The sequence below is a fragment of the Ranitomeya variabilis genome, chromosome 4 (genome assembly GCF_051348905.1).
Source record: "Ranitomeya variabilis isolate aRanVar5 chromosome 4, aRanVar5.hap1, whole genome shotgun sequence".
In the NCBI taxonomy this organism is placed as follows: Eukaryota; Metazoa; Chordata; class Amphibia; order Anura; family Dendrobatidae; genus Ranitomeya; species Ranitomeya variabilis.
Genome location: NC_135235.1, coordinates 236,542,542 through 236,568,666, shown reverse-complemented (window position 1 = coordinate 236,568,666; position 26,125 = coordinate 236,542,542). Strand labels below are relative to the sequence as shown.

Genomic DNA, 26,125 nt, shown 5'->3' with positions numbered 1-26,125 from the left:
CCAGAGATAGTGACTATGGGGACTGGGCGCTGTACCTGGGCACCTGGCAGGCAGCATCACTGCCCCTCACACACCATAGCGATTCATCAGCTCCCCCCTCTCCAGCAATACTGAGCACATTTGGAGAAACTGTAAAATAAAGCGTGTCTTCTCCTTCCCTCCGATATCTGAGTGTATAAAGTAGTGGCAGTCCTCCCAGCCCGTGCACTGTGCCTTCTGCCTGCCATTGGCCCAGCAGCCCCGTCCACTGCCCCAACCCTCCTCATGAATAAAAGAGCCTATCAGTGAGCACAGCCGCCCTCCTCCGCCAAACTTGTGGCCACTTCTACAACTTGCAGAGCTCTCAGCTGACATTCTGTGCCCCCCAAACATCCTGCACCTCACCACCTAGCAAGCACCCCTGCTAGCTCCCACTGCAGTGCTCCAGGGAACCTCTTTCCCAACTTCGTGGGGACCACCACTCTGTATCTTTATACTGTAAAAGACTGGGGGCTGCAGACTTGTCATCCCCCTGGACATTAGCTGGGCTCCTCCGGGAACCACCAGTCTATTCAGCCGCCCCGCCGTGAATGGCTGCACTGCCCGGCACTGTCCCCAGAATGATGCGGCCGGCGCCAGGGCAGAACTACCCCCGGGCAGGATTCCCCCTGGAAGGTAAGTGGCCGAAATCATCAGCACACTCGTCCTTTATTATTTACAGGCGTTTTCTTGTAGCATTTCTGGGGAATATAGATTATATATTTGGGAATATAAGATATATATAATGTATTTGGAAATATAGGTTATATATTTGGGAACATAGGTTATATATTTGGAAATATATTATATATTTGGGGTATAGTGTATATAAATTTGGGGATATAGGATATATATATATTAGGGATTATAGCTTATGTATTTGGGAATATTCTATTTGAGAACATAGAATATATATTTGAAAACATAGATTATAAATTTGGGAATATAGGATATATTAGGGAATATAGTATATATATATTTGGAAACAGAAATTTTATATAGAAATATATATTTGGAAATATATATATTTGGGAAAATTCTATTTGAGAATATAGATTATATATTTGGAAATACATTATATACTTGGGAATATAGTATATATATTATGGAATATAGTATATATATTTGGGAACATAGATTATATATTTGGGTAAATTCTATTTGAGAATATAGGGTATATATTTGGGAACATAGATTATATATTTAGAAATATATATTAGGGAATATAGTATATATATATATTTGGGAATATAGGTTATGTATTTGGGGATACAGGCAATACAGGTGTGTGTGTGTGTGTGTTTAGGTATATGGAAATGGTATTATTTTTCCGTCAGTTTGCATGCTTGTCTCTTTCTCTTGGCTTTGTGTCTTGTAAGTCCTATGTAGGCCCTTTGGGAACGTCCTGTAGAAAGTCGCTTTGTTTCCGTTCTGTAACTTTCTGAGCAGTGTCCGGCCGGTAATTATCGCCGGAGCAGCTGTCTATAGAGAGCGCCTCTCGGTGTGTCCTGTCTGCCGGCGCTGTGAATTGCGCTCCCACTTCTCCAAATCCATCTCCATCTATTCCGTGATCAAGTGGCCGCAATAAAACTGTGAAAAGCCACGAAAACTGCAAAACACACAATCCGCGGGGATTTACTGGAGAGCTGGGAGAAAGGAAAACAGGCGCAAAGAGACAGATCAACGGATTACTGCGATGTTTGCTCAACATGACTGCGAATAATGAGCGCGGCTTGTGGGGGCCACTTCACGGTGAGATGGGCCCTCGGAGTGGCCCCTTATCTGCAATCGCCGCTCCAGAGTGGAGGAGCCAAGTGACCGGGGAATTAGCGGCGCATGATTGTCATTAAATCTCCAAATATCTGCGTCCGCCCCGGCGCGCTAAATTATGCAGCTCCCATGCCGGAAAATCGCCCTAATCTGCTCCATCTGAATGACACGATATGACACAAATCGCCGATCTCTCTGCCGGATTATCGGGGCCAGCAGCCCTAATAGCTCCGGCGGAACATCGGTTCATGTGATATAAGAGAGAGCAGATACCGGCTATATTTTCATCTACTAATCATTTATTAATATTGACTTTATATTACTGCAAAGGTTTATAATCAACCCTGACAATAGCAGAAAAAAACTTCCATAAATTCATACATAAGGTCCTGAGATTTCAGGAAAACAAACGAAAACGAGATATTATAAATATTTCCTACACATATTAAAGTCAGACATTTTCCATATGGATCGTGGATGTGATTTACGTTATACACACAGATGCTTTGTGCCGTGTAAAATAAGCATAATGTGGGAATGTGGAAGGGTGTGATGTATGCAACAATTACATGAATATTAGCAATGTGGAATATATATATATATATATATATATATATATATATATATATATATATATATATATATATATATATATATATAATACTGATCCTGCAGCAGTCGATACTATGTACACGAATAATAGCAGAGTGAGATAAATATAAGGCACTGTGATACTATGTACCAGGTATTATATCATGTGTGTTAGAATAGCCTGGCATACGTGCATACTATGGATCAGGAGGGTATAATTTGTGCCTTTGCTTACTGTCTATTTGTGGGTAGTGTTTCTGTACACTGACGTGGAGTGGAATCTCTCAGGCAGTGTGTTATATTTAAGATTAGTTAACGAATACTCCAGTAATAACACTTAAAACTTTATCCAGAGTAACAGTATAAAAGGGCAATAAATATAAAAGTATTAATCAGCACATCCAAAGTATGGAAATGTACTGCAGTGTTCGTTATCCAAGACCAGCTGATGTGTACACATTAATATTCCTATAATTAATACTCATTAATGATCAGTGTCATTAGTACACGTTAACATTCCAGTCTTCAGCAGTTTAGTGACACTTCTGTATCTTGTCATGTTAGCCTCATAAGCAGTAAATGTAGACACCATTCAGCAGTGCTGTGAGCAGTCACACAGGCAATGTATAGTGGATCCAGTGAAATAAAGGGACCCAGGTGCAGCACTATCCATAGACGTCTCCCAGGTATTGATAGTTAGTGGTGCCTTCGGTGCAGCATGGCTTATTGTATAGGAATGTGAAGTTTGTGTTTTCGTCTCTCCAGTGTCCACTCCTCTGGGCCAAGGTCGAGTAAACCAACTCGGGGGAGTGTTCATCAATGGCAGACCCCTGCCCAACCACATCAGACACAAGATTGTAGAGATGGCCCACCATGGAATCCGACCATGTGTCATCTCCAGGCAGCTCCGGGTCTCTCATGGCTGCGTATCCAAGATCCTGTGCAGGTACCAGGAGACTGGCTCCATCCGGCCCGGGGCCATCGGGGGCAGTAAGCCCAGGGTGAGTGTCCCGCAGAGAAGCGATTGTGCATGGAACCACTGTATACCACAGGCCACTGATACATCATTAGTTCTAAACAGCAGCTGTAACTATGGCGGCGTAACACAGGGACTCAGCGCACAGACATGTCATCCACACGTCCTCTGCCCCCCCATACTGACATGCTGCCCCCATGTGTTCACCATTAAAGCAGGTGGCCACTCCCGATGTTGAGAAGAAGATCGAGGAATACAAGAGGGAGAACCCCGGGATGTTCAGCTGGGAGATCCGGGACCGGCTACTGAAGGACGGGCACTGTGACCGGAGCTCGGTCCCCTCAGGTGAGCGCAGGGGCCACAGCACCCACTGTCACCACTAGCCTCATGCACACAAGACCCTGGAATAATGAATGTGTGCTCCTGCTCCGCTGTGTGAGTGCACTGTCACTACTAGCCTCATGTACACAAGACCCTGGAATAATGAATGTGTGCTCCTGCTCCGCTGTGTGAGTGCACTGTCACTACTAGCCTCATGCACACAAGACCCTGGAATAATGAATGTGTGCTCCTGCTCCGCTGTGTGAGTGTACTGTCACTACTAGCCTCATGTACACAAGACCCTGGGATAATGAATGTGTGCTCCTGCTCCGCTGTGTGAGTGCACTGTCACTACTAGCCTCATGTACACAAGACCCTGGAATAATGAATGTATGCTCCTGCTCCACTGTGTAAGTGTGCACTGGCATGCAAATAGTGTGTTCTCCAATGTGAGTGTGCACAGATAATGAGTGTGTTCTCCACTGAGTGTGCACAGGCGCAGAGATGTGTGTGCTCCGCTGTGTGTGCTCCGCTGTGTGAGTGCACAGGCACAGGGATAATAGGTGTGGGCTCCTTTGTGAGTGTGCACAGGCACAGGGATAATGAGTGTGTGCTCCAATGTGAGTGTGCAGAGATAAATGGTGTGTGCTCCACGTTGAGTGTGCACAGGCACAGACATAATGAGTGTGTGATCCACTGTGTGAGTGTGCACAGGCATAGAAATAATGAATGTGTGCTCTGCTGTGTGGCTGTGCACAGGCACAGAGATAATCGGCGTGTGCTCCGCTGTGAGTGTGCACAGACACAGAGACAATAAGTGTGTGCTCCGCTGTGTGAGTGTGCACAGGCACAGAGACAATAAGTGTGTTCCGATGTGAGTGTGCACAGGTACATGAGTGTGTGCTCAGCTGTGTAAGTGTGCACAGGCACAGAGATAATGAATGTTCTCTCTTGTATATGTGAACACAATATATATTATGGGACATACATGATGAGTGTTCTCCCTTTTATATGTGTGCACAACGTATAGTATGGGATATATAGGAAGAGTGTTCTCATTTGTATACATTTGTGTACACAATGTATATTATGGGATATATAGGAAGGGTGTTCTCACTTGTATATATTTGTGTACACAATGTATATTATGGGATATATAGGAAGGGTGTTCTCACTTGTATATATTTGTGTACACAATGTATATTATGGGATATATATATAGGAAGGGTGTTCTCCCTTGTATATGTGTGCACAATGTATGTTATGAGATATATAGGCTGTGTTCTCAAATATATGTGTGCGCACAATATATATTATGGGATGTACAGGACGAGTGTTCTTACTCGTATAAGTGTGTACAATGTAAATTATGGGATATTTAGCAAGAGTGTTCTCACTTGTATATGTACGTACAATGTATATTATGGGATATATAGCAAGAGTGTTCTCACTTGTATATACGTGTGTACACAAAGTATATTATGGGATATATAAGATGAGTGTTCTCACTTGTATATGTGTGCACAATGTATACTATGGGATATAAAGAGTGAGTGTTTTCCCTTGCATATGTGTGAACAATGTAAATGATGGTATATATAGGATGAGTGTTCTCCCTTCTATAAGTGTGTATAATTTATATTATGGGATATATAGGATGAGTGTTCTCCCTTCTATAAGTGTGCACAATGTATATTATGGGATATATAGGGTGACTGTTTTCCCCTAGGTGTACACACTGGATGCTAAGTATGTGTTTCCTGTATATTACAGGATGAATGTGCCCTATGTACAGGTGTGTTGAAATCCGAATAGTATAGTGAGAATGTTTTCTCATTTGTTTAAATATGTATATTGTATTTTATTTTTGCTTTTCGATACATTAAGAAATTGTTGTTCTCTTGCTTATATTTTGAATGCTCACAAATAAGAAAGACTTGTTTGTTTTTTTTTGCTTATTATAGGATTAGGCATTTTTACAATATATATTATAAATGTATTATCTATAGTATTAGTGAGCTCCTTAATGTAGTGTAGGATGGTGCTAACACACTGAGGGTACAAAAGGGTGAACGTGCCATATAGAGTATGTGCGCATACTATGTATTTAATATATGCATACAATATAAATGTGTTCACTGCATATTATTGGTTGTGTATGTTATGCATGTACACAAATAGGGTAAGTGTGGTCCTTGTATAGTACAGAATTTCCCATATTCATAATGTTATATTACAAATATATCTGCTTCTTAATACAATTAATATAATTGTGGCTTTGCACATGACAGGAGTATAAACGTGGGCAATGTACTTTGAAAATTCGTTCAATGTAGATTTTAGGAGAGTGAATGATGATGAATGTGATGATGAATGTGCTTTATGTAGAAAGTGCCCCCTGTGCATTCCACTTATTGTGCGGGGATCGGCGTGTTCTCCTGTAGATTGCAGCTTTGTATTTTCAGTATAGTGATCAATGTTTTTCGTGGATAGTGGAAGTAGAGGAGTGTTATAAAGCTACATTTCCCATGTAATTGGTTGAGTGGCTGCACTCGTATTCCAGGATGAATGCTCTGCACACACTGAGGTCGGACATCACAGTACTAGGTGTGTATTTTATAGGGCGTGTGTACAATGCATATATTCTGATACCTGCACTATCATGTGCACACTATACATGATGGATATTTAGGGCCACCATTTTTTCTGTAACCCAAATTTATATCCCCTCCCGTCTCTTTCCATTTCTGAGGTTTAGTGAGTTCGATTAGCCGGGTCCTGAGAATAAAGTTCGGGAAAAAGGAGGAAGATGATGACTGTGACAAGAAAGATGAAGATGGGGAGAAAAAGACCAAGCACAGCATCGATGGCATCCTGGGCGACAAAGGTCGGTGCAATGTGACCCCGGGGGCAGGAGCGATAGAAATAGATCATGACGTCATGGGTAGTGGTTTATTGCCTGTGCCATAAGAGGGTGAGGCTGGCAGTGTCGGCCCGAGGGTTTCGGCACCCGGTATTAAATATGGGGCAGTGATCGGACGATGACTAATGGAGCTGTGATGTGCGAAGTGTCATGGATAAATGTGGCGATGTAAGGAATGTCCGGAGAGGCCCATCCCCTGCAGACCTGATGGTTGGGCAAGGTGGGTACACTGGGTGCTGCAGCCACAGGTGCCCACACAAATGATGGCGGAGTCAATTCTTTATCGGCGGCTGCGGGGCTTTTGCTTTTCATTTGTTGGACATATTTGCTATAAACGCTCCCTAGAAAGCAGCGATCAGCAGCAATTAGTGAGCGGGGACATAATGGGGGTGACGGTGGCGGAGGGTGCGGGGACATAATGAGGGTGACGGAGGGTGCGGGGACATAATGAGGGTGACGGAGGGTGCGGGGACAGGCAGCAGTTGCGAGTCCTGTACATCAGGAGATCATGGTCTGGTTATTTGTGGTGCTGGGGAATCATTGCTACATGGGGCTAGTAAGACTATTCCCCACAATACTGCCAATACTAAGAATGGACGTGCTGGCCACCACTATTACTTTACATTGCTATTATTGGCATAAACAGTTTATTTTTGTTCGGCGACTTTCCTGAAAATGTATTTTTTTTCTGTTTGACATAAACTATTCCTAACTGCTGATGTATTGGTTGTACATTTATATTTGTTGTGAAGTGTAATGGTTTTATGGTTTTCATTAAATTGGTGGCAATTATCCAATATTTTATTATGATATATCTATAGAGAGTGAGAGAAGGATATATATATATATTAAAGTGAGAGAGATTATATAGATCTATGGATATTATATATAGATTGCATTTATATATATATATATATGGATAAATGTATATAGAAATATGGATATAGTATATAGATGTATTATATATATGTATAGATTGTATTTAGATATAGGGATAGTATATAAACGGATATTATATATAGATTGCATGCAGATAGATATATATGTACAATTGTGTGTGTGTGTGTGTGTGTGTATATGTGTATATTATAGATATATGGATAATTGTATACAGATACATGGATAGATTGTATATAGATGTATTATATATATGGATATATTGCATTTAGATAAATGGATAGATATATTATAATTATATATGGATAGATTATAGATATATTACAGCCATATGGATAATTATGGATAGAATATATATATATATATATATATATATATATATATATATATATATATATATATATATATATTATAGATATATGGATAATTGTATACAGATACATGGATAGATTGTATATAGATGTATTATATATATGGATAGATTGTATTTAGATAAATGGATAGATATATAATAATTATATATGGATAGATTATTTATAGATATATTACAGCCATATGGATAATTATGGATAGAATATATATATACATATATATATATATATATATATATATATATATATATATATATATATATATATATACACACACATTATATAATGCGTCCTCTGCAGTTTGGGGCAGGGCACAATGGCGAATACTTCTCTCTTCTTTCCCCTTTTATCTCAAACTTGAGGATGAACTTGGCTGACAAAAGGCCGCGCTCTATAGAGGCATCAGGAGGAGCAGATTCCCAGCCACAAAGCCGAGATCTCCCCCCATACACAGGGGGGCGAGGGTCCATTCTGTGTGCGGAGCACAATGGGCTGAATGCCACTGGCCCCCCGCTGATCTCGCCTCGCTCTTGTGTAATATAATATTAGGGCTTTGTCCGGGGGCGCAGAGACCCCGCTTACATCACTCACAAGAGGTTCGGCAGCAGCAGTGCTTGGCTTCCGGCCGGTGCTGCCGATCACTGCCTGGGTCTAGCTCGGCGGCTCCCGGTGCTGCCGATCACTGCCTGGGTCTAGCTCGGCGGCTCCCGGTGCTGCCGATCACTGCCTGGGTCTAGCTCGGCGGCTCCCGGTGCTGCCGATCACTGCCTGGGTCTAGCTCGGCGGCTCCCGGTGCTGCCGCCTTCTGAACACTTCTCTTTATAGAAACCTCAATCTAAAGAGAAGCTGAGCTGTAATCAAAGCGAGAAACTGAGCGCTGCTCCCCTCCTGCCGGGGGCCATCCTCTGCTGAAGGGCCGGGTCCACAAGGGTTAATGGGGGCCGCCGATGACCCCGGGAGGCGCAGTAATCGCTCTGCGGAGATCACCTCCATACATTGCCATCGTTTCAGGATCTGACACAGCCGAGCACTAAATTATTATTTAGCATTTATTTTACTTTTCCACTATTAACATTTAATAGGGAACTTTTTTCCCTTACGCCTTTTTTAGTAGTGATGGATACATGAATTAGTCTCGATTTTGCTACATTCAGGGCCGGTTTTAGGCAAAGTGGGGCCCTAGGCAAAGTTTAAAATGGGGCCCCAAATGCTGACATACTGCACATCACACAAAAGCATTTCGGTTGTATTTACATGCAGGCCGCTAAACGAGTGTGATCGACAATACTGAAGCTGTTCAACGCTTGTTTCCCGGCCTCTTTCCACCAGCTGAGGAATAATGATGGGACAGAACGATCACTAACAGATCACTATACAGTATCATGTTATCAGCAGCACATCTACAGTTTACACCGGCGATGTGCTGCTGAGAACAATGATTTCTATTTCGGCATAAACAATCCAATCACTCGATGAATATGCAGCTTTTTGCTTGTTTAGTAAAATACACCCCATAGTCCTCCATATATTATAATGTGCACCACAGTCCTCCATATAGTATAATACACTTCCTATAGTCCTCCATATATTAAAATACACTGCTTAGTCCTCCATATAGTATAATACACTCATCATAGTCCTCCATATAGCATAATACACTCCTCATAGTGCTCCATAAAGTATAATGCACCGCCATAGTCCTCCATGTAGTACAATTCACTTCCCATCGTGTAATGCACCCCATAGTTCTTCATATAATATAACATATTCCCTATAGTCCTCAATACAGTATAATGCAGCCCACATATAGTATAATGCAGCCACCACCCCAGAGTATAATGCAGCCACCCCATAGAATAGAATGCAGCCCCCCTCATAGTTTAATGCAGCACCCTCATAGAGTATAATGCAATCACCCCTCAAAGAATATAAATGTAATACAGCCCCCATAGAATATAATGTGGCTCCGAATAGAATATAATGCAGCCCACCTCCCCTCAGAATATAATGCAGCCCCATCAAAGAGTATGATGCAATCATCCCTCAAAAACTCTAATACAGACCCCCATAGAATATAATACAGCCCACCTCCCCATAATATATAATGTAGCCCCCATAGAATAGAATGCAGCCCCCCATAGTATATAACACAGCCTCCCCATAGAATATAATATACCCCCCATAGTATATAACACAGCCGCCCCCATAGAATATAATATACCTTCACAATAGTATATAACACAGTCACATAGTATATAACACGGCCTCCCCCATAGAATATAATATACCCCCATAGTATATAGCAAAGCCTGCATAGTGTATAGCACAACCCGCATAGTATATAGCAAAGCCCGCATAGTATATAGCACAACCCGCATAGTATAGAGCACAACCCGCATAGTATATAGCAAAGCCTGCATAGTATATAGCAAAACCCACATAGTATATAGCAAAGCCCGCATAGTTTATAGCACAACCCGCATAGTATATAGCAAAGCCCGCATAGTATATAGCACAACCCGCTTAGCATATATTACAACCCGCATAGTAGTATACAGCACAGCCCGCATCTCTCCTCCCCCCTGAGAATGGCCCCACAGTCCATTAAAATAAACAACCCACACTCCTCACCTCTCCTTGTGCCCGCGTTGCTCCCTGCGCCTGTCTCGGCGGCTGCCGCTGCACTGCCTGGCACATAGTGAGTGTGCGCACACCCGCAGTGTCAGAGGCTGAGCAGGGAATGATGGGAGAGGGAGCGTCAGCGGACGCTCTCTCCTCCATCATTGCATTCAACTGTACCGGCGTCATAGACACCAGTATAGTTGAACGCGGCGGCAAAACGCTGGTGGGGGGGGGGTGAGTCGGCACGCAGCTGCCCACTACTGGCACAGGCCCTTCTGGCATTTGCCAGAACTGCCCGATGGCCAGTCCGGCCCTGATTACAAGAGACCCTCAGGGGTTTTCTACTCCGAGGACGCTATATACTTTACAAGTCAGTGGCTTAGAAGACGCCCGGACATCTTTTTGAGCATTTTTTTCTTCAGAAACCATTAGGCTGGGTTCACATTGCGTTCCTGGCATCCGTTAGAAGGACTACGTTACACCATGGCATAACGCGGTGTAACGCAGTCCGTTAACGCCGCCATTGAATGCAATGTCGGACGCATCGCTAGCGCACGCCCACAATGGGCATGCGCTAGGGATGTGCCATCACTGAGTGACGGACCCTGAGACGCGGGCTGCAGTGTTTCCGGGTCCGTCACTGCTAGCGCAGATAGAGCTAGCAGATGCTCTATCTGCGCTAGCGCAATGTAACGTCGGGAATTGCGTTAACAGCAGCCCGTTAGCATATGTGCTGAACGGGCTGCTGCTAACGCAATGTGAACCCAGCCTTAGCAGTTTCTTTACTGCTGAAAAATACCAAGTACAAAAGACACACAAAATGCTAAAGAAACAAAAAAATGAGGTGGTGTGGCCAGTGTGTGACTGGTGTGGTAGTGCAGTTGAAAAAAACCTCACCAATAAGAAGTGAAGTCTCCATATGGGAAAACTTTTCCTGGGTGGCAGCACAGCTCTTGTACTGTGTCCTGACGGGGGCTGCTGTGCAGCGTCAGGACAACGTCAGTGGTCAGGTGTGAACAGCAGCTGCCAGCCCAGGACACAGCCCAGGACACAGCCCAGGACACAGTATAAATTATAACCCTGAAGCCTGCTGCAGAGTGAGGATCGACGGCCATAGCAGAAGAACAGGAAAACATGCAGAGCACAGGTCAGGTCAGTATAACACGCCTGACTGCTTCTGCCTCGGGGATTGCAGCCGACGTTACAATAGATAACACAAGGCAGTGCAGCGCCGTCAGGAAACGCTCGCATTGCAGAACAGATAAGACAGATACACTTATGTCTGCCTCTTCTGCAAAGTGAAGCACTGCCTTGTGCTATTTTAATTTTAAGCAAGCTCCATTGTGGAACCAGCAGGGGGCCCTTGGAGGAGCGGGGGCCCCAGGCAGCTGCCTGGTCTGCCTGTGCTTAACGCCGGCCCTGGCTACATTCGGTGGTCGGAATATGACCTCTGTGGTTGGGACAAAATACAACATAATACAATAATAATATTAAATGCTATAAAATATAGTGATACCAGAAATATTGATAACTTGTTGTAGGATGTGAGGACATTGATGATGACCCTATGTATCAGGACGAGTCCCACTGATCCAATATAAGGGCATGTGACGGCCGCAGTGTTCGGGGGGCGATGCCATCGCTGGGGGCGGCGGTAAGATCCCCATTTATCCCCCATCAGGGCTCACTCTCCGGGTGTGTTCAGTTGAAGGGTTTTAAGGCAGATTAAATGGAGTCTTTATTTCTCCACTTTCATCTTTAAACGGCTCAGCAGAGCTCGCCCGAGGGCCCCGGCTGCCAGTCGCCCACATCTCCCTCTGGAGCAGACGCCCGGTTATCAGCACTGATTGCGGAGCGGATTTATCGGCCTCGTACCCACTGGGCGGTGTAGAGGAGCCCATAGAGGCGGGTAGCTGCCATGTATGCGGTGTGCCCGGCCTCGCCATCTAGACCCGCACCTCTCACACAGGAGCACCATGGCGAATAGCCCTGCAGAAGCCCACCACAGAGAGCATCACTGGGGGTGTAGACACAGCTGCAATAGTGGAAGGGTTTCCTCCTAGCCCACCTTGGTCAGGCTGTCCCTATCTGGGGTGAAAGTGGTGCAAACTATTCTGAAGGTCAAGTGCATGACCTTGAGCTTGTCCCCATACTGATCTTCTATGTGCCTGATCCATTGTGTGCATCCTAGAAACATAGAGAAGGCAACCTGTCAGTCCTGAAGTCAGTGGTGGACACAGCTAGAGAAGGACAGGACAGGAGCTGGGCTTTTTGCTGTAGACTAGTTCTGTCTATGCCAGAAGTTGTTTGCTTATTTGGGGGTGAAGATGGCCCCCTTACCTCTTGGGTCCCTGTGCAGCTGCAACAATGATAGCTGCCCCAACTCCACCTCCAAACACAACCTACAGCCTGAAGTTGGATAACCCCGCTGGGACTCCAGTGTTGCACATTGATGATATTTAACCTCCCCCCATGGAGCACAATCTGAGCCATGTGATGCTGGACACCTCAATTACCTCCCACCCTGACTGTTCCTGGAGAAGACTCCATCACTGAGCTGGTAAATGGTGTATAGTGGTGTAAGCAGCCTGTTGTGTGCTGCCAGGGGTCATTAATGAGGGGGCCACATTAACTTGCCACCATACCCCAGCACACACATGCCCCTATGAGTATTGACTGCTCATCTTCCACAACACAGCAGTCACCTGATGAAGGTCCATGTGGACCACTAGCTGTTGGTCCAAGGACTGTAAATCAATTCACCTTGTTTTGCAACATATCCTTTTGAGTGCAGAGTTTCATTACTGCCACTGTTAGCTTGGGATTAGGTCATTATAATGAGAGTAGTGATACTCACTGTGATTCAGGAAACAAATATATCTTGGTACCGTGTTAGCCAGTAGATAGAAAAATATTTAGAATTGAGAGTCCTCAGTGGTTGATACCTTTTAATGGCTAACTGAAAAGATGGTAACAAATTGCAAGCTTTCGAGACTACATACGTCTCTTCATCAGGCAAAGACTAAAACAAATTCTGAAGAATCACATATTTATGCACAACATAGTAGAGAAAAAGAAAAAAAAAAAAAGGGAGAGGGGAAAAAAACCATGGATCCATGTGATTGGATTTTTATATTGTGTGTATTATGATCCACTGAACACTTGGACTATATTCTGGGCCCAAGCAATAATTTGCTGTGTTTTGTCCATGTTCTGGGTGACAGTTCTGGTGTTCATTTCTTTAACTATGTCACCTATGGATGTACTGGAGACGATAATTCACAATGTTCTAGGCATGCACCTGTGATATTTTGAGTTCCACTGCATACTAGCATTCATCCTCATGTATTCTGTGCTATGACTTGGTGACTAGGTTTTGGGTCTAGTTTCTGTCTTCCATTATTTGACTCTGCTGCAGGTCCATTTTGTGGTAGTCCCTTTGCGTTTTTCCTTGCCCATCTCTGCACTGGTATCTATCTGGGGTCTTCAGCCAGATTTAGTTATGAACTTGTAGTTACCATGTTGTATGCTGTATATGTTGTGATGTTTCCATGTCGCTGTGGATCCTTGTAATGCTCAGAATCATGTTTCTGGTCCATTCATGTTCTAGTCTCTACCACACTGACTAGGTTCTGGGTTCTTCCCCACACTAGTAGTCACAATTTTGGCCATGTTTTAGGTTAACTTGATAACTTTAGTTTAACTTATTAACCATATACTGTAGCTATGTTTTTGGTTTAATTACCATTTTCAATTGTTTTGTGGATCGATTTTTCTGCACTTTGCTACGTTACTGGTCCATCCATGTACCGGTACATTGACTATATTCTAGGTTCTTCCACACACTATGCAGTCACAATCTAGATGTTGTTCTAGGTGCACTTATGAACCTGTACTTACAACGTAGCTTTACTTTGGATCTCATTATGGGTCCATTGCATAGGATCTTCCACACTCATGTAGTCACCATATTATGTCCCAGTTACTATGTTGGCTCTATTCTTGTTCTACATAGTCGCAGTCATCTTATGTTCTTGGTATCTTCTATATGCATGTATTGATTTTCATTTTACTTTGGTCTGGATTCTTCATTGCAGTAGCTTTTTATTACTTTTTTTTCTTTTTTTTTAAGTTTCACTTTTTACCCCTTAAGCAAATTTCTATTGCCTCGGTTTCGCGTGGTTATCAAGCCTTGTGAAGTTGATCTAGGGGTTTAGTCTGATTGGCATATTTGGAGCGGGGAAGGAATTATTTTCCCTGATATGGGGCAAATACCATCTTCCTCATCGGAGACACCAATAAGAGCAAGGCACCGATCCCACCATATATGTGGCGTAGGGTGATGTCACATGGAGTAGAAACATCGGCAATGATAAATGAGAAGACCAACGGCCTTCCAAACCAGGATCCTTGGATCGATTACCTATTAAGAATAAACAGCTTCTCTTTCCAATCAAGATTTTTGGCTAAGTATTACAGTGAGAGCTGAGAAATAATAAACGATTAGTAACCAAAACATAGGGAGAAGGGTGGCTTCACGTGTATAAAGTGGGAGCTTCCAAACTCCAACACTTGTATCCATGAGGGTTTTGGGACATAAATCATACTTGATGTCGTGAAGGAATTTTTGGCAACTACCATGTACATTATTAGTTGTTTTTTTTTAACCTTTACAACTATGAAGTACTGTTCTTATACCTGATAGGGTAACTAGGTGTCTATTCACATGTTCTCCTTCAGCCATTGTACAAGGCATGTCAAATTTTAAATAACATGCTACATGTCTGACCAACTTTGTGGCATGATAGTCACCATGCGGCCGATGCCTGGTTCAAGTAATTAAAGGAAGGGGTGAAAGTCATGGAAGGACACCAGTCGGAGAATGTTCCTTTCCCCTTCCTCTGGATCCAGCCTTATTTCACCTGCCGTATAGTGTAACAGGAGTTGCCATTAACCTCCCCTACCATTTATCACAACCAATCTGCATTAATTAAACCAACAAGCCCCTGTATGTGAGTAGGGTATGTTCACTTCATTAAGTCAGGGGATTACTCAAGGTTGCCAATGTAATCAAACACGACACAGCCTGGGATTTGTGAGTGGGATCAGTTTAAATAATGGGGGGCACAGAAAGGCATAGACAAGTGTCAAGCAATTCCCTGGCTCTGTGTGCGCATATTGAGAGACACAAACCCAGGGACATCCTCTCAGTGCTGATGAAGCTTACATGTCACAAGGCAGCCTGAAACAAATGAGCAACAACAATAACACAACAAAGATAACAATTACAAAGACAAACATTGGCTTTTGGGAACGAGTAGCCGGGAGAAGATGGTATACATGAACAAAGTAGGCAAATGTTTGCAAGATAAACTCTGCCTAAATCAAGTGTGACGGGAGGAGAGGGAGCGACAGAGTCAGGAGGAGAGCGGCGCAGATAAGGCCGCATATTATTATTATTATTACACAGGGAATTTAATAACACCACTCACGCTTTCTCTTTCCAGCAAATGCTGCTCTAGATTTTTTTTTTATCCCAGTTCAATTGCTTAGAGTGAATTATCATTCCTTGCACTAAGACTATGTATGGCGAGTATGTGATAACGACCCTGAATGATATTTCATCACTTATAGCAATTTGGGGTAATGCTGGACATAAAGAAAGTGATGATTATTAATAATCCAGCAGTAATACCCAAGTGTCATTGATAATAAATGTATGGCCTCGTCAGATGGACTTTACTCCATTGTTTTTGGCTTTAGTAACAACTTCTAGTATTGCTATGACCACCTAGGAGCTACTAGTGCTCAATAGGTAGGGAGCCACATGCATAAGGCACAAGAGTCGCATGGGGCACCAGAGCCACTGATCAGGGAGCTCTGAGCAATGATGGACATAAGCAATACTAGTAACAGGAGGAGTGATTGTCCTTGTGAAATAGGTTTTTATACTTGCCAGTAAGACATTATTTGCATTCGGGGAGAATCTTCTATCTATAACCAGTTTAACAGTGTATATTTCAGGAACTTAAATGGCATAATACTGATGTTATCATCCATACTAACAGCTAATTTACAGAAACGTTAAGAAAGAGTCCAAAACGCAAAAAAAAGTGTACCAGCTCACAGGGTGTAGATAGGCCTAATCCAAGGCACGGCCCATGCTCCTGTGTAGCAGGCCAATGAAAATCCAAAAATGCATCTTTCGTCCAGCCACATGGGTAAAGCATAAAATCTTTATTCAATATTGAGTAAAACAAAACATATTCTAATAAAGTAACATCATAAAATAAAGCAAAGAACCTACTAGACAAGTGTTTGGAGTGAGGCCGCATCCACTAGAAGGGTCCTGGGCGGGAGTATGTATAACGCATATGTGCCCGAAGCTCAGAAACCTCAGTGTGCACGCTAGGGAGATCCATAAGTCTGAAGTCACACAGGGTGACTGCAGACTTATCAATTTAGACCAGACAACCCCTTTAATCATGGCATACCCACTAAGAAACTGGGTGCTCCATAGTGCAAATATCTCAGGTCAGAGGTGGAAAAGGGGTGATAGGATGAGTGCTTACCTGAGAGTTGTATGACTTCTAATCATTTCTGCAGAATGGCATAGAATGAAGCAGATCAGGGGCTTTTATTTGAGCCTCATTGGACTACTGAAAAATACAGTTACGAGTGTAAAAACATCAGAGAAAAGAATAGGGAAGGTCCCTGTATGAAAAGTGCAGCTGACCAAGCACGATTGGTTAAAAAGCAAGAAAATGGACTTTATTGTGGCCTCAACTTGTGTGTTTTGTCACTGGACTAGCGTCTTCGTCAAGTCATCATGGCAGTATAAAGTATTTCTATGAAAATTGAATGTGTCTTCAACAGCATAGTGTGCTACTTCATTCAACCAAGGGGTTTATTTTGCTGCTTTTTAGCTTCAGTTTTATGGATTTGTTCAACTGAATAGTTTGTCATAACAAGGGATATTTTTTTTGTTTGCTTAATAAAAAAAACAAAACACAGTTTTCTAAAGTTAACAAAAAGCAAAATGTAACATTAGTGGCTGGTTACAAATTAACAAATGTATCCATAGTAACATAGTTATTAAGGTAGAAGGAAGACTTTAAGTCCATCTAGTCCAACCCATAGCCTAACATGCCCTAACATGTTGATCCAGAGGAAGGGAAAAAAAACCCATGTGGCAAAGAGTAAGCTCCACACTGGGGAAAAAAATTCCTTCCCGACTCCACATACGGCAATCAGACTAGTTCCCTGGATAAACAACTTAACAAGGAATCTAGTATATATACCCTGTAACATTATACTTTTCCAGAAAGGTATCCAGTCACCTCTTAAATTTAAGTAATGAATCCCTCATTACAACATCATACGGCAGAGAGTTCCATAGTCTCACTGCTCTTACAGTAAAGAATCCGCGTCTGGTATTATGCTTAAACCTTCTTTCCTCCAGACGTAGAGGATGCCCGCTTGTCTCTGTCCCAGGTCTATTAAAAAGATCAGCAGAAAGGTCTTTGTACTGTCCCCTCATATATTTATACATTAACATAAGATCACCCCTTAGCCTTCGTTTTTCCAAACTAAATAGCCCCAAGTGTAATAACCTTACTTGGTATTGCAGACCCCCCAGTCCTCTAATAACCTTGGTCGCTCTTCTCTGCACCCGCTCCAGTTCAGCTATGTCTTTCTTATACACCGGAGACCAGAACTGTGCACAGTATTCTAAGTGTGGTCGAACTAGTGACTTGTATAGAGGTAAAATTATGTTCTCCTCATGAGCATCTATTCCTCTTTTAATGCATCCCATTATTTTATTTGCCTTTGTAGCAGTTGCCTGACACTGGCCACTAAATGTGAGTTTGTCATCCATCCATACTCCCAGGTCTTTTTCATTGACGGTTTTACCCAGAGTTTTAAAATTAAGCACATAGTTATACATCTTATTACTTCTACCTGTTATGACCCCAATGGCAGAGGGTCTCAGGAATAACTACCAAGTCTGCAAACACAAAAAACCAGCTCATAGGGCAGTGGTAACTGGGCTGACCATATATCTAATCCTAGCACCACAAATAGAAGTAGCCGGGGAACGTGCCTACGTTGGTTCTAGACGTCTCGCGCCAGCCGGAGAACTAACTAACCCTAGAAGGGAAAAGAAAGACCTTTCTTGCCTCCAGAGAAAAGACCCCAAAAGTTGGATACAAGCCCCCAACAAATAATAACGGTGAGGTAAGAGGAAAAGACAAACATAAGAATGAGCTAGGTATTTAGCAAAGAGAGGCCCACTAGCTAATAGCAGAATATAGTAAGATGACTTATATGGTCAGCAAAAAACCCTATTAAAATATCCACGCTGGATATTCAAGAACCCCCGAACCGTCTAACGGCCGGGGGGAGAACACCAGCCCCCTAGAGCTTCCAGCAAGGTCAGAAATCACATTTAGTACAAGCTGGACAAAAATAGTAGCAAAGCAAGTAACTAAAAAAACAAAGAAGCAAGACTTAGCTTAATTTTGCAAGAGCCAGGACCAGCAGACAGGAGCAACAGAAGGATCTGATTACAACGATGCCAGGCACTGGACTAAGGATCCAGGAAGTTAATATAGCGACACCCCTGGACTAACGACCCAGGTGAGTGCCAAACAAAAAAAAGACAATCCCAGAGTCATACCACTAGTGACCACAAGAGGGAGCCAAAAAGTCTAATTCACAACATCTACCCAAGTGCATGATCTTACATTTATCCCCATTAAAGCTCATTTGCCATTTATCAGCCCAAGCTTCTAGTTTACATAAATCATCCTGTAATATAAAACTGTCCTCCTCTGTATTGATTACCCTGCAGAGTTTAGTGTCATTTGCAAATATTGAAATTCCACTCTGTATGCCCCCTACAAGGTCATTAATAAATATGTTAAAAAGAAGAGGGCCCAATACTGACCCCTGTGGTACCCCACTGCTAACCGCGACCCAGTCCGAGTGTGCTCCATTAATAACCACTCTTTGTTTCCTATCCCTGAGCTAGCTCTTAACCCACTTACACATATTTTCCCCTATCCCCATTATTCTCATTTTATGTATCAACCTTATGTGTGGCACCGTATCAAAAGCTTTTGAAAAGTCCATATACACTACGTCCACTGCATTCCCTTGGTCCAGTCCGTAACTTACCTCTTCATAGAAGCTGATCAAATTAGTCTGACAGGAACAGTCCCTAGTAAACCCGTGCTGATACTGGGTCATGAGGTTATTCCTCTTCAGATACTCCAGCATAGCATCCCTTAGAATGCCCTCCAAGATTTTACCCACAGTAGAGGATAAGCTTACTGGCCTATAATTTCCGAGTTCAGTTTTCTTCCCCTTTTTGAATATTGGCACCACATTTGCTATAAGCCAGTCCTGTGGCACAGACCCTGTTATTATGGTGTCTTTAAAGATTAAAAATAATGGTCTATCAATGACTGTACTTAGTTCCTGCAGTACTCGGGGGTGTATCCCATCCGGGCCCGGAGATTTGTTATGAATGACCACTTGGTGACCTTGGATATACAAGCTCCATTGGTTTTGTTGCCTGATGTGGAAGGTGTAGGGCTCTTGGTAGCCAAGGAAGCCATTAGGCCATCTTTTGTGAAAACCATTCTTGTAAAGTTCTTAATGATAGGTCACTTGTTTTTCTATTTTTTTTTTTAGTTTTTTTTTTTAGAGAAGAGGGATGAAGTAGATTTAATATGCACAATTAGTAGCAGAACCTCCTAACTGGAATGTATGGGGATAAACTTGGCCGTGTGCATCTGTGTTCCTCTCTTCAGAAAGGGATAGGGGAGATCAGTGTGAGTGGGGCTTTGGTTTAAGGAATTAGATGTTTACCAGTCTGAAATAAGCCCAGTTAAAAAAGAGACATTGAAGAGATGAGACAGGGTACAACTTCAAAGAATTCATCTGGACTGGTGAAGGGGAGATTTAGAGACAGTATTGGGAAGTTATTTAGATATTAATAACACATTTTCCTGAGGCGCTAGGATTGCCTCCATCCGCACTTTTCTTCAAGCTATTTGGCTGGGTGAAATATGGGGAACTGAAATGTTGGGAAGAGATAACAGAATCAGCAGCCCCGGTCCTGTGACTGCATCATTGCATTAAACTGGGATTAACCTCCTAGTTCCCCCCTCACAGCTATCCAAATTTTCATAGAAATTTACATGGCAGGATTTGAAATCGCATATCCCAGCGTCCTTACAGCTGGGAGATACCTGACTATGGCACAGAGCCTTTAAAGTTACTTTTCTCAGACACAATTGGAGTCTAATGGTAATAACTTGACCTGTATTAATTTTCCCTTCTATCTCCTGCATTCTGCAACCTGCCTGTGATCGGATTCCCTGCCTGCCTCTGTCTGATCCCGATTATCACTTAGTAGACTCTGATTGAATTCATCTTAGTACAGTGGGTGAGAGGAAGCTTTACTGGTAGATAAAGGGAATAGACTCGATTGGGGATAATGTGGAAGAAAAGACAGAGGTAGAAGCCGTATAGCTCTCTGCCATTCTCCTATAGAGCACTACACCCTAAAATAATCGCATCATATAATATCACACACATACAATATACACATCCTCATTTATCATTTGTGATACATAGCCCAGGGTCAAATTATCCAAATTTCATCCAGAAGACATGGATGTTTTTCATCCAATTTTCATCCATATTGTCATTCGTGTTGACGTTTTTACATCTGTGTCCAATCTGTTTTCATACATCTCCATTCAAAAACAATTTCCTAGGTTAATAATGGAAACGTATGTGTAAAAATGGGATGCTACGCAGATATGAGATCTCTAAATAAGGCACTTGAATGGGGGGCCTAATTTGAGATACAGAGGAAATAGTACATGCTGTGATTTTTTTGGCCACATATCCATTGGGTCCGTGTGAACAGCCCTGCAGAGTTATATTGGTTAGCGTGCTGTCTGATTTTTGGTCTTGGACAGAACATGTCAGTAGTGTGCGCTCGTCTGAAACAAGTAAGAGATCAAAATGTATCCACAAAGTATTAGGTAGGACAGAAATAACGTGTAATATAACGGTTAATATTAGTAATTAGTAAGAGCCATGCGCTTTGATTGCAGAAATCTTACGGATTTGAGATGATGTCGTCTATCAACGCTCGTAGTCTGGATTTTTTTTACACTTTGATGATATATGTTGCACACACCGTGTGGATGTTTGATGATCTGCGCTACATTGATTAGGGACGTTTTGTCACGACACCCTTAGTATGTCATTACTCTACTCGGTTGGACTTGTTGAGCGCTTGGTTGGGGGAGATCTCGTTAATGTAATTACATGGGAGTAATTGCTCTCTGGAGCTGGTTTCTTTGGCAGTATCCACAATAAGCAGCCACTGGGTGACAGCCCTGCCTGGAAGCAAGAAGGAAAAAGAGTTTGGAGGGGTCTTCTCTGGATAGGTCAATATATCAACTCTGAGAGGCAATTAGGCCAGCTTGCAAAATTTACAGACGGTTGACTGGGGTTATAGCCATTTCAATACTTATATAGGAGTAGTTATAAAATATACAATGGGATGCATGGGGCCTCAAGGTAGATTTAATTTGTTTTATTCACTTATATGGCACAATTATATCTCGCAGAGTGGGAGGAAACTCACGCAAACTCAGGAGCAACATATAAACTCCTTGTAGGCCTTGGCCTTGGTGGAATTTGAACCCAAGACCCCAGCATTACAAGGATACAGATCAAACCACTGAGCCACCGAGCTGAGCGGGTGAAGTGTTTTAATGAACTAGTTAATGATAAATGCTATCGATCTGTGTTAGCCCATATCTACCTATAAAGTATTTCAAACTCGGAGAAAGTACCAGGAGCGGTTCTCCGCTGCTCGGATTGGAGCCTCTTTGTAGGCTAATAAACTCCCGTTCCTTCCCTGGAGCTTTGAAGTGACTCTTTACAGCTTGCTGCATGTTTGAGTCTATCAATAGGCACTTTAGCAATACAAACATCTTAAAGATAAAGTAACCAAACTAGAATGGGTCTTTGAATGGGGAGGATAGCTGTCTTACTTTTGCCATGGAGTGTGCAGCGGGGTCTGCCTAATCCAGCTTTCATTTCCCCCGACAAATGCCAAGGATCTGTATCTGTCTCCTAGCCCATCAGGGGCCTGATTACACAACAAAAGCCCCCCATTATCCACAGAAGCCAAATGGGAGGGGGCAGGGTCTCTGCTCTATGTGCTGGGAGCATCTCCTAACTATTGACTTGTGGAGTCAAGAGCAAACACAGGCAAAAGTGCAGCTGTAACCCTTTCCCTGCCTCCCTCCGCCCCAAACAAAACGGTCTAGAGAGCAATGCAATATTGTATCGCCCCAGGAACTGACACTCAAGCACAAATATTTTGCTCCAACCTAAATGACTTCTTGTCTAATTAACTGTTTGCATTGCGTCAATGGGGCATCTCTTATGGCACTAGACGTAAAACATAACTTCCAGAATCCTATCTGGTAAAGCCCATCTAGGACAATTAATTGCACTGCATTTTTTTTTTATTACCACAGATGTACAAATTGTTGCTGCGACAGGTCATTATTACAGTCTCTTTTTATTTAGCAGGATCTGCCTCCTAGTATATAAATTTGCGCACTGAATTTGTGAAGTATTAAAGCCGCCTCCTGCACTACAATTTCTCCAACAGTGCAAGTTTGTCTACTTTGTTCCTAAACATTAAATTTTACTTTACTGTCATCACTTTGAAATCAATACAATTCATGGTCAGCATGTACAGCGCCAAATCTGAGAGTATTAAAGGTGAAGGATGACAGAAAGCTAAACTCAGGCAACCTGGGAAAACGTAATCGTGGCTTGTTTTTAATTTCTAGCAGTAATTAAATCCTGGTTCCTTAGGCGAACTCCCTCGTCGGTATGAAGAAATCAATATGAACTTAACGAAAGCAGAACCTCGTGCTCTTACCTATCAAACCATGCAGTAAAATGAGTAATTAGCAAATGCAATCAATCCGTACTATTCGTGGCATAGACGCTCAGTAATGTGACAAGCCACCTCCACCATTACTTCCAAGAGGGCTACTGAATGCAACTGTTTCCTGCTCAGGGGATTTTATTTCCAACATACCAATCTAAAGAAAATATTATGAATAGCTATGAGGTAGTGCCGAAATTCCAGGGCGGACAATGGCGCTTGGTCTGCTTGTCAGAGGGGGACCTATTCTTCAGCAGGGCAGGAGCTCGGCTTTGGGAAATCTGCGCTTTTTTTTTTTTTTTAATTGTCCTGAGGGTTGTGGGATGTAACTGATAGTATAACGTAGAGTTGGGGGGCGCCTGGGGGTTCTATTGCCCTCGTGCATTTCATGTAACTGCTATATTTGGACATTTGTTTGCAGAAAATTATGACCATCTGATACATTACCGAGCCAGGCACAATATATTATCAATCTACATATATCTAGGTCTGGTTAGATATGGCCTGAAATGAAAGCAGGCTCGATATGTCATTCTGATAATCAAGAAGGGATGCTTTCCAGCTACTTTATTAGGCTTTTAACTTGATTCATTGTTAAGCATCAGGGTAATATTGACTCAACTATAAAGTGGGGTTTCCGGGTTCTGTATTTCTTTAAATGTTTTGTTTCTGGTCGAACTTATCCTTTTTTTTGTTTGATCGTATTATTGTGGTTTCCAAAGTAACATTCTTGCTCCTCTGTGCCTTTCTTCTTGTTCCTCTGTGCAATTCTTCTTGTTCCTCAGTGCATTCATTCTTCTTCCTCTGTGCATTTATTCTTCTTCCTCTGTGCATTTTGTCTTGATCCTCTATGCATTTCTCCTTCTTCCTCTGTGCATTTCTTCTTTTTCCTATGTGCATTTCTTCTTGTTCCTCTGTGCATTTCTTCTTCTTCCTCTGTGCATTTATTCTTCTTCCTCTGTGCCCTTCTTCTTCCTCTGTGCCTTTCTTCTTCTTCCTCTGTGCTTTTATTCTTGTCCCTCTGTGCATTTATTCTTTTATCTCTGTGCATTTATTCTTTTATCTCTGTGCATTTCTCCTTCTTCCTCTGTGCATTTCTCCTTCTTCCTCTGTGCATTCCTCCTTCTTCCTCTGTGCATTCCTCCTTCTTCCTCTGTGCATTTTGTCTTGATCCTCTATGCATTTCGTCTTGATCCTCTATGCATTTCTTCTTGTTCCTCTATACATTTCTTCTTGTTCCTCTATACATTTCTTCTTGTTCCTATGTACGTCTTCTTTTTTTCTTTATGCATTTGTTCTTTGTCTTTTCCCTGTGCTTCTATTGCCTTGTTTCGAATTTATTTAAGCCTGACGAGTGCAGAATTAACTAAATTTTACGTTTAACAAAATATTCCATAAATGGTGCAATGAGAGCATGGAATGGTGAAGTGCATCCCTTCCTGCAGTCTCTTGTTACATAAAACTTTTCCGCGCCGAGGAGCGGCTAAAGGATCTGAGAGTTCTCTGGAACGTTAAGAGGGTTAAAAAAAGTAGGAAACTAGTCTTTTTGACCAAGGGAAGCGCTGCCCGAGCTGGTACTGAAGGGGTTAATTAGCCCTGCGGCAGGAGAGACCTTGACGTCCTATAAATAGATTCCTTCCATTCAAACATGTCAATTAAATAATCTGCGGGATGACACATTTTTGTCAAGGTGCTACCGCAGCTTAAGAGAGTGGAGTTGTAGGGAATAATACATTCTAGACCCTGGCGGCAGCCAAATCTCTAAGTGCACAATTCCTCTTGTTAACGCTGCTTGTGGAATTGCTTTTTTGTAAGGCTGATCTGAGCAGGCTTCCCCCGGCCAGGGAATTAATTAAATTAACTGAATCTTCCAATACTTGTAAGACTGCAATAATATCCTCTCCCTTCAAATAGAGCCTGGCTGGTTAGATGATCACTGTAAGAATCTTCCATGCCCTCTCCTGCTGGGTGTCTCCCAGTGCAAAGAATGTCGCTTACAATATGGCTGAATTGTTCCTTTGAAATTTAATGCGTCCCGAGCATTATAACCTGTATCTGATTTTTTCCCCTCTTTTCCTACACCCCCCTTTCTTTCTTCCATTCTTTTTGGATGACTGTTTAAAGCAGATTAGAGTGATGTGGGTGACAACACTCCTCCCCGAGATTAAATCACCACAGAAAACAATTCGGAGCTGTCATTGCTCAGGCTGTTATCCTTGTTTCAGGAGGGCCTATAATTTGTGAGATCTAACGCAGAATTCATAGGTTTCTTTATTTTTGTACTTTTCAACAAGGGAAGGGTGAATCACCATCCTAGAAGATAACTATATGTGGTCAAAGTCTGAATTAGAGAAATCAGAAAAAAAAATTTGGGCACATGAAAGCACATACAAGTCAGCGCAGGCCATCCCATGAGTAATTGTCCTTACTCCTCAATCACTATCTCAACGTATATGAACTCTACTCCAGTAAACAATCCAAGAGCTCACACTTCTTCCTCCCACGTGTGGTTTACATGAGAGGACACTCCAATATTCAATATCACATACATAATGACCACATGGGAGGTGAGGTTTACCAACTAAGTATTGGATTATTTAGCGTTCGTCCATACAGGACTTACATGTCACTCATTA

At 42.5% G+C, this 26,125-nt stretch overlaps 1 protein-coding gene across 5 annotated transcripts in view; it reads left to right on the top strand.

Annotated features, from left to right (window-relative positions):
* The first annotated feature begins 204 nt into the window (after positions 1–204).
* Positions 205–26,125, top strand: part of PAX7 (paired box 7) — a 110,479-nt gene continuing 84,558 nt past the window's right edge. For 2 of the 5 annotated variants that reach the window (XM_077260339.1, XM_077260344.1), the window contains exons 1-4: positions 205–654; positions 3,145–3,380; positions 3,571–3,700; positions 6,429–6,563. In XM_077260339.1, the coding sequence (XP_077116454.1) occupies positions 570–654; positions 3,145–3,380; positions 3,571–3,700; positions 6,429–6,563 (586 nt within the window). In that variant the 5' untranslated portion in view covers positions 205–569. The remainder of the gene's footprint in view (positions 655–3,144; positions 3,381–3,570; positions 3,701–6,428; positions 6,564–26,125) is intronic. The other 3 variants (XM_077260343.1, XM_077260341.1, XM_077260340.1) reach the window with 3 other exon arrangements.